Source organism: Eulemur rufifrons, chromosome 1 (assembly GCF_041146395.1).
Source record: "Eulemur rufifrons isolate Redbay chromosome 1, OSU_ERuf_1, whole genome shotgun sequence".
Taxonomy (NCBI): domain Eukaryota; kingdom Metazoa; phylum Chordata; class Mammalia; order Primates; family Lemuridae; genus Eulemur; species Eulemur rufifrons.
In genome coordinates, this window is record NC_090983.1 from 31663444 (window position 1) to 31677078 (window position 13635).

General features: G+C 39.2%; 1 protein-coding gene across 3 annotated transcripts; it reads right to left on the reverse strand.

Annotated features, from left to right (window-relative positions):
* Positions 1 to 43: 43 nt before the first annotated feature.
* Positions 44 to 13468, reverse strand: BZW1 (basic leucine zipper and W2 domains 1). Of its 3 annotated transcripts, none has more exons than XM_069487255.1 (12): positions 12898 to 12983; positions 12123 to 12196; positions 10434 to 10610; positions 9146 to 9240; positions 8278 to 8343; positions 7229 to 7364; positions 6367 to 6476; positions 6076 to 6246; positions 5583 to 5729; positions 4945 to 5083; positions 2279 to 2401; positions 46 to 1853 (listed from the first exon to the last, which is right to left on the reverse strand). In XM_069487255.1, exons 1-12 carry the CDS (start codon positions 12981 to 12983, stop codon positions 1822 to 1824), a joined length of 1356 nt encoding a protein of 451 aa, XP_069343356.1. In that variant the 3' UTR covers positions 46 to 1821. The 3 variants fall into 3 exon arrangements, with proteins under 3 accessions (XP_069343470.1, XP_069343356.1, XP_069343378.1); XM_069487277.1 differs by lacking the exon at positions 12898 to 12983 and adding an exon at positions 13390 to 13468 and having other exon boundaries at positions 47 to 1853; XM_069487369.1 differs by lacking the exons at positions 9146 to 9240; positions 12123 to 12196; positions 12898 to 12983 and having other exon boundaries at positions 44 to 1853; positions 10428 to 10579.
* Positions 13469 to 13635: the final 167 nt, after the last annotated feature.

Sequence of the window (13635 nt, forward strand, 5' to 3'; positions counted from 1 at the left end):
TGTTAATGTAGTTTCAGCTATATCATAATTCTGTGTAAGTGTTTACAGTTTGGGAGTTATGAAAGGAGTAATTATTATTTAATGCTATACAGTAAAGACATCCCAACACACAACATACAATCCACTAGGTTTTAACATGGAATTTACCAAAAAAAAAAGACTGATCTATACAGCCTAAGTGTAAGGATGGACTTTATTTTAAAAAAAAGTCTTTCAAGGACTACAAATTACAAAGTAAAAGCAGATCACTACATAGAAATCTAGTGAATACATTTTGCCTGTGCACGAAAACTTTATCAAAGTTATTCATTTAACAAATTCACCCCATTCACAATGTTATCAGTTATAATGCTCTTTTTTAAAGGTTACTATACCTTTATTTCAAATTATATTACACGTTATTCCCTCAAGATGAACTTTTAAACACCAAACTCTTGGCTCATAAGAATGGCACCTTCAAAAGGGGCAATTTCCACTCAGTTTCTGGTAGCATTATTCCAGGCTAGTTTCTCTCACCAATTAAAAAACCTTCAGAATATTCACTTTTAACACAAAGTCTTTTCATCAAAAAATGTGACTACATTTTTTCCCCTCTAATGTCTACATACATAGATGGGTAGCAGCAAGAAAAGGAAGATGAAAATTGAAAGGCAGCCATTAAAATAAATGGATCAATTGTATGGAAGAAGTATTTGGCTCATGGCAATTAAAAAATGGCAACTAGGATATATGTTAATAGCCAGATGCTTGAGTCATTACTGAGTATTTTAAGAGAATGAAGCTAGTCCGGTATGACCAAGTAGGAATATGTAATTATCATTGCACTTCATTCTTTATAAATTCTCTAAGCCAATAGGAAATCCAAGTTATAGCTAGATTCCCAATTAGAACATGCTGACTCTTAACACTTTCAACAATTTTTACAGGGTTTATACATACATCTGTCATTTCCTTTGCTCCAATTTCTTTATGAGTCCTTTCCTATCAATCTAAGCATATTCTGAATATAAAATGTTTTAAATGATAAGACTCTTCTAGGTACATTTGAAAATGGTCGTATTAAAAGAATACTCATTTGCTCTGCCTGGAAATATACAAATTGAATACAGAAGTTTCTCAATAGGAAAAAGCACAATGTTCTTCCCACCACCTCTGCCACATTTGATTTCTCCAACTTTTGAAGTTTGTTTTCCATGGCTTCACTAAGGATGAAAACCATAGCAAACAAATGAGCTTAAGGACATCTGGGGTTAAAAAGGCAAAAAAAAAAAATGTTAACATGCAAGCAATGGTCTAAATACTTAAGATTCATGTTAATGAATTCAATTACTGTAGATGAGATTTTCATTGATGAGTAGGGCTCTGGGCATACCAAATTATCACACAAACCATTGCCTTTTGAGACTTTGTATACTTTTACAGTTTAATTTGCAAACAGAATTTTTATAACAAATTATTTTTAACCAAATCATATCTTGAAAACTGTTTATAGAAAACCCAGGGAATAAAGTGAACTGTTCATTGTGGAAGGCCTTAAATTACATTATTACAGTAGAAAATACAGGAGGTAGAAGATAACTGAAAAGACTAATGCAACATTAGATTCAAATCTATAGCTCCTGCAGCTACTTAAAACATGGTTTTAGAAACTAAACCCAACATTTCCAGTAACCATAGAAACAGTTAAAATAAAATTTGCCATGAAAGCCCTTATATCATGCTTGATATAGGGAGGTAGGAAGATGTAAGAACCAGGACACATGAGACATGACATTTTATCTACAACTCCTGTTTGCTTTACTGAGGGTGTAGTTTCAAAATTCAGTCACCTTCTTCACCTTCAGACTCAGATTCTAGAAAAGGGGAAAAATGTAGTCAAGCATTATATATTAGAAGGTAAAAGTTCTCACTTATAACTTTAAAGCTTTCTATCATAAGAAATCTTATTATTAGATGAGAGGGATAATTCAAAAGCATTCATTTATAAATCTCAAAATTCATAAATTTGAAATATTCTCAAAATTTTCAATTCCTCTTCTAAGAATCTTTAGTATTACGGCAGAGCCATAAATATACTATAATGATTAAAGCCCAGTTTTCTCCACCTGCCTTAAATCAAACAACTATTTGCTGTCTGTCATAAGTGAACAAAAACCTGTATTCTAGGTACAAAGTGGCATCAGAATGAAAGAAGGAAGTGCGTGTGGACACACACTATGGCCACATTAAAATTAGGTTCCAAGCTTTCAAACCAACCTGCACAAAGAAAGAGACTTACCTTCTTCAGCATTTTTGAGCCACTCTACAAACTTTTTCATTTGCTCAAGGAAGACACTTTTTCCCTTTGCAACATGTGCATCTTTATACCACTTCAGAATGGGCTCTTCACTCAGGACTTCAGCTATAAAGAATGAATAATCATTACATTAGGGGAGTTTTAACATATTTTTCTACTTCAGACAAAGTCAGAATCACCTTAGGTGCAAATGCCTGGTTGGCAAACAAGACCCTATTGAAAAGTTAAGTAAAAACAACTATTTTTCATGTCTGTACGATAAACCTATATTCAAATACTGGTTTCTTCAACAATCAATTTTAAGAAATACAGAAAAGACGAAACGGGAACCCTACATTAAGAGACATTTATCAACTTGTTGCCAACGTACCAAACTACAACAAACTGGGGTAAAAACCTCCTGAAACCAGTGATTTTTCTGAACTGAAGGCAATTTTGTCTCTCAGGGGACATTCTTAGTTGTCATACTGGGGAGAGGTGCTACTGGCAACTACTGCATAGAGATGAGGGATGCTGTTGAACACTATAATGCACAAGATGGTCACTTACAAAGAAGAGTTAATAGAGTTAACTGGCCCAAAATGTTAGTAATGCCGAGGTTGAGAAACCTGTATTAAACAATCAGGAATATTTAGTAGAAAATTTGCTAATATTTTTTTTTTTTTTTTTTTTTTTGTTGAGACAGAGTCTCACTTTGTTGCCCAGGCTAGAGTGAGTGCCGTGGCGTCAGCTTAGCTCACAGCAACCTCAGACTCCTGGGCTTAAGCGATCCTACTGCCTCAGCCTCCCAAGTAGCTGGGACTACAGGCATGCGCCACTATGCCCGGCTAATTTTTTCTATATAGATTTTTAGTTGTCCATATAATGTCTTTCTAATTTTAGTAGAGACGGGGTCTCGCTCAGGCTGGTCTCGAACTCCTGACCTTGAGCAATCCACCCGCCTCGGCCTCCCAGAGTGCTAGGATTACAGGCGTGAGCCACCGCGCCCGGCCAGAATTTGCTAATATTTTAAAGTGTAAAAATGTTGGTTTTATTAAAAAGAAAAAAGTCCTTATACTTTAGAGATTACAGATCCACATTGAGAAATGTTAAGAATTCAATGACAATCTCTAGGGTTTGTAAACAATCTGAGCGAGGGGGAGTAAGTGGGGTATAAATGCTCCCAAGAAACCTAATCACACACTGACAATCACTGCAGCGTGGGAACTCAAGAGTTCATCACCCCATACCTTCTTGAAAAAAAAAGTTTTGGGAATCAGGGTAGATTCCTATTCTAAGTTTAGAATATACAAACCAACAAAATAATCTACGAAAACTAGGGGTCAGAATACATGTGCACACCTACTATACTCACTGGGATCAAGGCTGGTCTGATTAATGCACAATTTAAAAGCGTTATCACTAACCACAGTAAATTAAATAACTGCAATGGGTTCTCTCCCAACAGAGGTCTTGTCTTTGGTAACCACTTTAGATCAGGTTTCTGAAATTGGGATCCCAGAGAAGGGAATCATAACTGGAACAGGGGCTTTTAATCAAACTGATTTGAATTGGTCTTGAAGGACAAGTGAAAGTGAACAGTGGGTGGTGGGGCAAGATGAAGACAAGCAGGCTTCACACAGGCTGAAACCTCCAGAGATATGATGAGTGTGTCTGGGGAAGGGACCTGGGAATTTGATGTGGCTCGAGTATAGGAAGCAAAACTCGTGAGGCTGGCCGGGCGCGGTGGCTCACGCCTGTAATCCTAGCACTCTGGGAGGCCGAGGTGGGCGGATTGTTTGAGCTCAGGAGTTCGAGACCAGCCTGAGCAAGAGCGAGACCCCACCTCTACTAAAAATAGAAAGAAATTATATGGACAGCTAAAAATATATATAGAAAAAATTAGCCGGGCATGGTGGCACATGCCTGTAGTCCCAGCTACTCGGGAGGCTGAGACAGGAGGATCGCTTGAGCTCAGGAGTTTGAGGTTGCTGTGAGCTAGGCTGACGCCACGGCACTCACTCTAGCCTGGGCAACAGAGTGAGACTCTGTCTCAAAAAAAAAAAAAAAAAAAAACTCGTGAGGCTGAATAATTAAAGCTTTAGATTTTAGATTTTAACTTGTGAATGGGGTTTAGAGATGTTTGATACCAATGCACTAAAAAGCAACCAATTTAATCAGGTGACTGTCTTATAACTAGCAGTATTAATAAAATAGTTGAGGGAGCCGATGTTCAGATAATTACTCATTTGTATATTTTTTTTGTTGTTGTTTTTTTTTGAGACAGAGTCTCACTCTGTTGCCCAGGCTAGAGTGAGTGCCATGGCGTCAGCCTAGCTCACAGCAACCTCAAACTCCTGAGCTCAAGGGATCCTCCTGTCTCAGCCTCCCGAGTAGCTGGGACTACAGGCATGTGCCACCATGCCCGGCTAATTTTTTCTATATATATTTTTAGCTGTCTATATAATTTCTTTCTATTTTTAGTAGAGATGGGGTCTCGCTCTTGCTCAAGCTGGTCTCGAACTCCTGAGCTCAAACGATCCGCCCACCTCGGCCTCCCAGAGTGCTAGGATTACAGGCATGAGCCACCGCGCCCGGCCTTCATTTGTATTTTTGAGTTTTTAAGGATATTTCTTAAATGTATTCACAAAATTCAAAATTTAAATTACCTTTATAAAAAAGCACCACTATTTTCTGGAAGGCTTTCATGAAATGAATGTTGTCATAGCAATACTCCTGAATCTTCAATAACAGAGTCAGCTCAGACTGACCTTGAGTAGTAAAGGCAGCAAGTAGAGGGCTGTATTGCTTTTAAAGTAAAGGAAGAAAAGATTTAGTCATTACAAGACCATCCATTAAAAAATTCCTATAGTACAGAACATAACTCATCTATTACTATCACTGTGAATTATAAGCTACGTACCAGAACTTAAAAACAATACAGTAAAGCAGAAAAGTCTACTAAAGCATCAAAGTCAAATAAGCAATACTGTAGCAAATACTCCAGGTAGCTGTGAAACAGTATTTTAGAGGAAAAAAGAGAACACTCCTATTTCCCAATATTCTCTCAAAGCAAACATTAAATTACAGGCTTAAGCTCCTTTTAAATATGTTCTTGTTTTTAACTTGTGAACCAAAGAAAGCCCACTCAGACTTGAAAGTGTTATCAATAATTGATGTTATTTGTTTACTTACTGATGGGTCACCCCCAGGAACCGTGATAAATTCTTAGAAAAGTATAGTCATCGTTCACTTATCCCCACTTAAAAGCAGAACAGTTTGTTTTGTCAAGGCACAGTTCTAATACCTTCAAGTGCTTGATGGCTTGCTCTGCTACAAGCTCCTCTTTTTTGTTCCATTCCACGGTGCTCATTACACTTGACCAGACTATTCCAATGACAACTGGTTCTGGGATGTTGTTTTTTTTCATCTCTTCCTTGACATATAAAATTATCTGCGAAAGATTCCAAATTTAGCAACAGAAGTCAGTTTTGATATGTACATACTTCACACGTTAAATTCAGACCTTCTACAAAAGCGTAAAAAAAAAAAAAAACCCAACCCTTCCATGCAATTGGCTACAACTACATAAATGGAGACCCTTTAAAACTGGAGGGGGTGTGGAGCCCCAACCTTACATTTCTGGGCATCTGAATAAGCTTATGAAAATGATTGAGGCAAACTCCCAGTATAACATTCTATAACTATTAACTCAAACTTGTCCTGGTGAAATACTTTATTAAGTTTCTCAAATGAGTGAAGCTTAGCCGTAAAAACATGGTTTAACAAAAGCAGCTTACATCCTTGAATGGATCACCACGGGACATCTGTTCTTGAAGTTCCTTCTGGAGCTCCTTCCGAGCTCCTATGGTTTGCTGATTCCGAACATACTCTGAAAGCTCTTTCAAGCCTGCTTCAGTGAAATACTTTGTGAAGTGTTCAACGCTTTGCTTATTGGCAGGAAAGAGTTCCTGAAAAGAGAATTTAATCCGGTTAAATTGTCTTTAAATCAGATTAAGAAAAACATTTTCTCTTTTCACAGATCTAAAAATATACCTGTTGACAAGAATGGGAAGAAAAAAGTTACAAACCATCAGTCTGTTATCCATGCTGACTTTCCGAAGACTTGCAGCTACTGCATTGATATCTTTTTCATTTATCCATGATTTAAAGAGCTTTACAGCAAAAGCTGCTGAAACCCCTGTAAAAGAAAGGAACTTAACAGAAGTACCTTCCTGGTTTCAATCACTGTATCCCCTCACATCCAACCATGTTGAGACTACTCTTTCTCCCCAAACTCACTACTGAGCTTTCCTCTTCCACCATTTACCATTTCTCCAATTTCCCTATTCTACCATTTGCTAGTTGTGCATTCTTGGCCAAGTTACTAAGTATTTTCTAATATGTTAATTGAGGGTCAAAGTCCCCACATTTGACAGGGCTATTGTGACAACTAAAGGTAACTTAAAATACTCAGTACGCCAAGTAGTTAAAAAAAAAAAAAAAAAAAAGTTAGCTTTAAAAAAAAATTACTGTACAGAGTAATTCAATGATTGAAGCCACAATAGGGAACTGATTTTCCTTTTCAGCTTGACGTTTTCCCCAATGTTTTTTCCATTAAAGATGTATCCAAGTCTCCAAATTGGCATTAATCTTTTAGGGTTCCCAACAGTGATTCTTATTTTACTTCCATCACATATAATCGCCTTTTGCCTAAACCCTATTTGTTGTATGCCTAAAGAAAACCATTAAACTGGGATGCCCAAAGTATACATTAGGTGTCTTGAATTGAAATTAGCTTATTAAATTTAAGGATGGTTAATAAACTAAGACCATCACACAAATCACATCTATGAATGGTAAATCATGCCCTTTTATCAGTTCACCTTTCATGCTCTTATCCACCTCACTCTTAAGCCAACTACAGACCATCCTTTACTAAAGGTTGATTACCTTCTTTAACCAGATTCTCATTATAAAGGCTATTGAGAATGGATGCATTAAGTGTTCCATTAGCCAGAAGAACGCCAGTCAACATAGCCAGCTTGTTCCTCTCTGACTCCGAAAAACCCTTTAAGAACAGCAGCAGCTGTAAAAGCAAATAGTTAAAGGTTAAAAGAGCAATTGCATTATATTAAGAGAAGTAGTAAGGCATACTGTATTGATTACACTCATGGGCTCTGGGGCCTTCACCATCCAAGTTTGTATTTCTATTACACTCATTAGCTGAATGATCTCGGGCAAGTTACTTAATCCCTGTGACTCAGTTTCCTCACATATAAAATGTGGATAATAAAACTTGCCTCAGAGGGTTTTAATGAATATTAAGTGAGTTAATATAATTAGAACAGTGTCTGGTATTTGATAAACATTACTATTAATGGTACCAGATTTTCTGTGCATTTGTATCTGAAATATTGAAGGCCGGGACTCAAATACCAAGTAGGCTAAATTTCCTGAACAAATTTCACTTTGATATTTTTAGTCCTCTGCCATTTGTTGGGACACTGAGCTAAGAAACAGTACACAGCAAGTTAGAAATAAATAAATATATATATATATATATGGACAGAGTCTCACTCTGTTGCCTTGGGCTAGAGTGCCATGGTGTTAGCCTAGCTCACAGCAACCTCAAACTCTTGGGCTCAAGCGATCCTCCTGCCTCAGCCTCCCAAGTAGCTGGGACATGTGCCACCATGCCTGGCTAATTTTTTATATTTTTAGTAGAGACAGGTTCTTGCTCTTGCTCAGGCTGGTCTTGAACTCCTGAGCTCAAGTGATCCTCCTACCTCAGCCTCCCAGAGTGGTAGGATTACAGGCGTGAGCCACTGTACCTGGCCTAGAAATATTTTAATAAACTAAATGATATACTCCCAAACATTTCAATGACAGCCTATCTAAATATCTAAAATTATCTCAATGTTGTGGCAGAATTAGGATTTAACATTTCCCTTTCTGACCCCCAACTTTTTCTTTTCCACAACGCATATTACTCCTCATACCTTTTTTACTTCATCTTCAAAACCTTTCTCCAGGTATTTGTAGCGCCTGATTAACTTGTTAAAAACCTATGAAGAACATTAAACGAATTCATTAACTTCATACGTGCAAATGTCAGGTTGCTACAAGATCTAGGTCAGGGCCACTGAGATCTTTTCCATAATATTTCTAGAACAGCAAAGACATGAACCTTCCACTGGATATTACAGCTTACAAGCTGTTTAAACCAGCCTGAGAAGAGTTCTGTCAACTCCCAAATCCTACAATATACCAATGCTATTAACACTTTAATAGCCACCTCTCAGTAGACTTTTATTACCGTGTATTAAACAAGGACTTCTTATTGCTCAAATACAACTCATTTATTCATTTGTAGGACATGCACAGAATAAAATCATGAATACAGTTCTATATTTCCTGATAACAATGTCTAGGTTAGATGCATTTAAATTCTTTGCTTACAGTAATACAAACATAACTATGCATGAAACCTTCAAATGAAATCTTGATTAATAAGCTGATCTGCCTACAACGCATTTATCTTTAAAATAATTGTACGCAGAATTCTTCAACTATGGAAATTACAACAGGGAACGGATTTTCCTTTCCAGCTTGACATTTTTCTTAAAAAAAGAACAATTCCAGAAGGACAAATAGGAAAGGGAGAGCTAATTTAATCTCTTCTATTTTGTTCTCCTTAACACACCTGAAGTTCTAAATTTATTATACTGTATGAAGAAGAACATCCTGAAAACTTAAAATCAAATTCCTTCAACTTTCCACCAGTAAACTTCTAAAAGCAGAATATTCCTTAAATGTTAGTTGGATGGGCAGCAGCTAACTGAAAAATAATTAGGTAGTTTCATTTACCTGAGCAAATGCTTGCATGGTCTCTAGGTCTTCTTGTGCTGCGAACACGCAGACATCTGTACGCATCATGTCATCTGCCAATGTACCACCTGGGGCTAAGATACATTTTGCAAAAAATTTGCAGTGACTTTCATTTTAAATTGCAATCATTTCTACTTACTTTCTATAAGGACTTCATTATAAAATAAAGTAAAACAATTTATACAGGAATAAACTTAGCACCATGTTAGCAGCCCACTGAAATCCATTGCATTAACCACACAATACAGCCAAATCTGTCAAGTGAAGATGTTTTGATTATTACATGTAACTTTCCATACAGGAAACAATCATTCAACCTTCCAAAGAGGCTTTACTATAAAAACCCACAAGTTAGAGACTTTATACTTTAAAAAACAGGGTAGGGGATAAAAGTGGGGGTACAGTACAAAGTACGATTGTGTGCTGATAATCGTTAAGTTGGGAACAGACGAGATGTTCATTATACTATTTTCTTTAGGACATGTTTGAAAATGTCCTTAGTAAATGTTTTTAAAAGATTTTTTTAAAAAGCCTCGCTGATAGTGATATTATGAATAGAAAAGAGAAATCTTTCGTTATTTCTTACCATAAACTGGTAATCCAATCAAAGAAATACTCATTTGACTAGGCCATTAGAAGGCATGAATTTTGAAGTTCCCAGTTCCACTACCTGAGTAAACTGTGTGACTACATGCCACTTAAGCTTTTTTCTAAGCTTCCCTTCTGCATGTATACGAAAGGACTTCTGACTCATTTTACATTCTTTCTTTCAATTGTCTTTAAAATCCAATGTGTATTTTACACCTACAACACATCTCAATTTGGATTGGCCTCATACCAAGTACTTAAAAGCCACAATGCAGCTACTGTACTGAACAGTGCAGGATTAGAGCTTTCAGGTAGAAGTATTTCACAGGACAGAACAAGAGGTAAGGATTTCTCCACTAACTGGGAGTGTTCAAACACAGGTTAGGGAAAAAAAAAATCACTAACTGGGGATGTTACAGGGACTTTACATATTAGCTAGAGAACAGTCATCCTTAAGGGTTATGGTTCTGTAAGAAGCTAGATAGAGCAAGGCAATCTAACAACTATGACTTGGGAGGAAAAGAATGGAAAAGCCTACATGGCAATAACAGAACAAAATACACCACCACCAAAACACCACCCATTTGATAAGTTTGTCAAACAGTTCATATTCTAGATTATCCATAATCTCTACACATATTTCCCTAAATTATTAAATTCACAAAATCCAGACACTTACCCAGCATTCCACCAGCCACCAGAATGTCAAAGAGTGTTTCTGCATATCGACGGTAATCAAGTTTTGCTCCAGAAGCATCAAGAAATTTAGCTACTGCTTCCAAATCAGTACCAGTTTCAGTTAAGCCTTGAATAATACAGTCTTGAAACTGAGTAGGGTCAAACCTCTCTTTTTCATCTGGGGAAGGAGGGAGGGAAACCCAAAACATTTAGTTTTAAAAGGTTTTCCAAAATGCCAGAAAACTATTAACTACTGAATAAGTTAACTAAATTCATCAAAATTTCATTTATTTCAGAAGCTGGAAAAAAAACAAACACCAGCTAGATTACCCAAGACCTACAATAAGCAAACACAAGATGAGACTAAATGCACATCCTTTGGAAGTTTCTCCTCAGCAAACACAAGGCAGGATGGCCTACTCACAAGAATTGTGTTACTTTTTTCTACTACCTTTTCAAACAAATTTCAGAGGTGAGCAACATATGCTAGTGTCTTGTGTCTCTCTATGCCTGAATTCCCCTACTGTAAAATGGGGATAAGAATAGTATCTACCCCATGAAGTTGTTGTAAATATTAACTAACATTAATAAAATAGAAAGCACTCAGACCGGTGCCCTGCCCACATACCTAGCCTTTACTGAGTTGCTTTCATACACTCCATAATAGGGTTTTGATTTCTCCATCTAGGTCAGATGATATCTTAATTTTCACGTAGCACTAGGGTGACAAACTCCTCTCTGTTCACCTAGGACTTTCCTGGTTTTAGCACTGAAAGTCTCGCGTCCTGGTAACTCCCTCAATCCCAGGCAAATAGGGATGGTTGTTCACCCTACCCAGGACCCCAATCAACAGCTAGCCAAGAAGTCATCAATGATCTTTATCTGGAACTGGGGCAATGACAGCTCTCTCTGATGCTAACAATAATGATAAAGTTACTTGCTATTATTTATAGAAAGGTAATGCCAGTAATTCACATACTCAGAGGATACAGACACTCCCTTATTACTGCCAAATTGCTCTAGTTTACAACTCCTGCTACTTAAGAAAATTTACTGGCTAAATCAAAATGAATGTGCAAAGACTAGAATCACAAATCACACTCTGGTCTCCCCACCACCACCACTACAAGGGGCCAGACTATGATTAGAGATTATAAGGCTCTGTAATATACATCCCAAAGTGTCTGCTAAGGGTAGAAAATGAAAAACACAACTTATAACGGGTAGTTGACCCAATTCTCTACTTCCTCAAAACTTCCTGCAAAATAAGGTTACTTTGCACTTTTGAGCAGTAACATTTAAAAGTGTTCTGGGAAAATATTAAGCTTAATACAAAAATGTACCTGAGACTAGATCTTACTTAGCTTTGTATTACCAGCACAGTGCCTGGCTACAACTCAATATTCACTTATACCCTTTTTGTATTCACTAATACAAAAAGGTAGTTAATGTAATTCTAATACTTTTCCCACTAAATCTGTATTTCAAAAGACATTATAATGTGAATGTTATTCCATAATTAACCTCCATGAGTAAAGTCTGATTTTTCTTTGAAAAATCTTCACACAATTTGGGTGACCGAATCAGGAGCTGTCTTTTTATCAATTAACCTTTTTGTTCAAGCATAAGCTTAAATGGATACAAAAGATTCTGGAGGTGTAAAGACAGACATTAACACATAAATGTTTACCTCTTTTTCTGGTTTTAAAACGCTGGCCTGATAGCGTTGGCTTTTGCTGCTTTTGATTATTCATAAAAGACACCCTAGGAAAAGAAAAATAAGGCCTCATTATCAGTGTCATTACACTCATTTTAAAAACAAAGCATCAAACCTTAGTCTAGTTACATATAAATCAAATGGAACACACTTTCAGCTTGACAATAATCTGGTGCAGATACAAAGAATTACCTTCACTTAAACTAAATGTAACATCAAAAACGCTCATTTCTCCCTACAAGAAACTCTTGAGAGAAGTGAACTACACTTTTAAATGACTTTAGGGTGCCACAGTGATTGGTGGTAAATCACCCATCATAACATAACTGGTCTTTTCCACATTCCTCTTTCAACTCGCCTGCATCTTCCATTACTTCTAAGCACCACAGAATGCAGAGTCTATCACCACGGTCAGGAGATATCCAAAACGTGTATGTTAATTCTAAGACACCGTCAAGAGGTGAATCGCTTCTTCTGGGGAGACCGGTTATGAGCAACACCACCCTACCCCAAGTCGTGCCTGTGACCGCAGCGGCCGCTTGCACCACTCCAGCCTGCAAAATTAGCCCGGAGCAAGCCCAGCCTCCTCTGCCCATACCCTACAGTCCAAGCCTCCTCCTGAGCACGTGTCTCCCAATCCACACCCTTCCTATGCCTCCCGCACGAGCGACAGATCACCCGCTCCCCGCCCAAGGCCCCTTGGCCACAGCGGGGCGCCGTAGGGTTCCGAAGCCCCTTCTCCACTGACCCTGTAGCCTGTGGTGGCGGCCGCCGCAACGAGCGGACCACAGGCGCCGAGGCGCTTCGCGCCGGGGCCCCCGCCGCCCCGTACATCCGCCCGCCCTCCAGAGCAAGCAGCGGCGGAGGAGGCGGCCGCAGTGGTGGTGGCGGCTCCTCCGCCCCGCCCGCCGGAACCCCCCCACGCGTGCATCACCTAACAGAGGCCGCGGAGGCTTTGTTACCCAGGCCGGGCAGCGCCCAGAGGGGGCTCGCTGCGGTCACTGCCTTTTGCGCCGCGACGCGCACCCGGACCCCACTTCCCGACCCCGGCAGCCCCTCGGCCTCCCTGCTGGAGCGGCAGCCCTGGCCTTCCTGTCCAGGCCCCGGATCCGGCCAGGGCTCATGTGGCGGCCTCCGCTCGGGCCCACCCGAGTCCCCCCGCACTGGGCCTGCCGCCTCCCTGCCCAGCGTCGACGGGCCGCAACGTCAGCCCAGGAACAAGCAGGGCGCCAGGCCTCACCGAATTTAAGGCGAAGAGAAAAGAGCCAGAAATCCCCGATGTGGCGGCAACTGCGGCGGTGTCTCCTCTGCGACCGGAACTAACGCGAAGAGGAGAAGGAGGAGGGAAGAGGTGCCACCCCCGCCCCGCTGCTCTCCTATCGCGAGATTTCTTCTCCGTGCACAGCCCCGCGCCCCGCCTTGAGCGCGGCCTTGAACCTCCACCTTTTCCATTCCTTGGGGCTGAGGGTGGGAAAGTAGGAAAAAG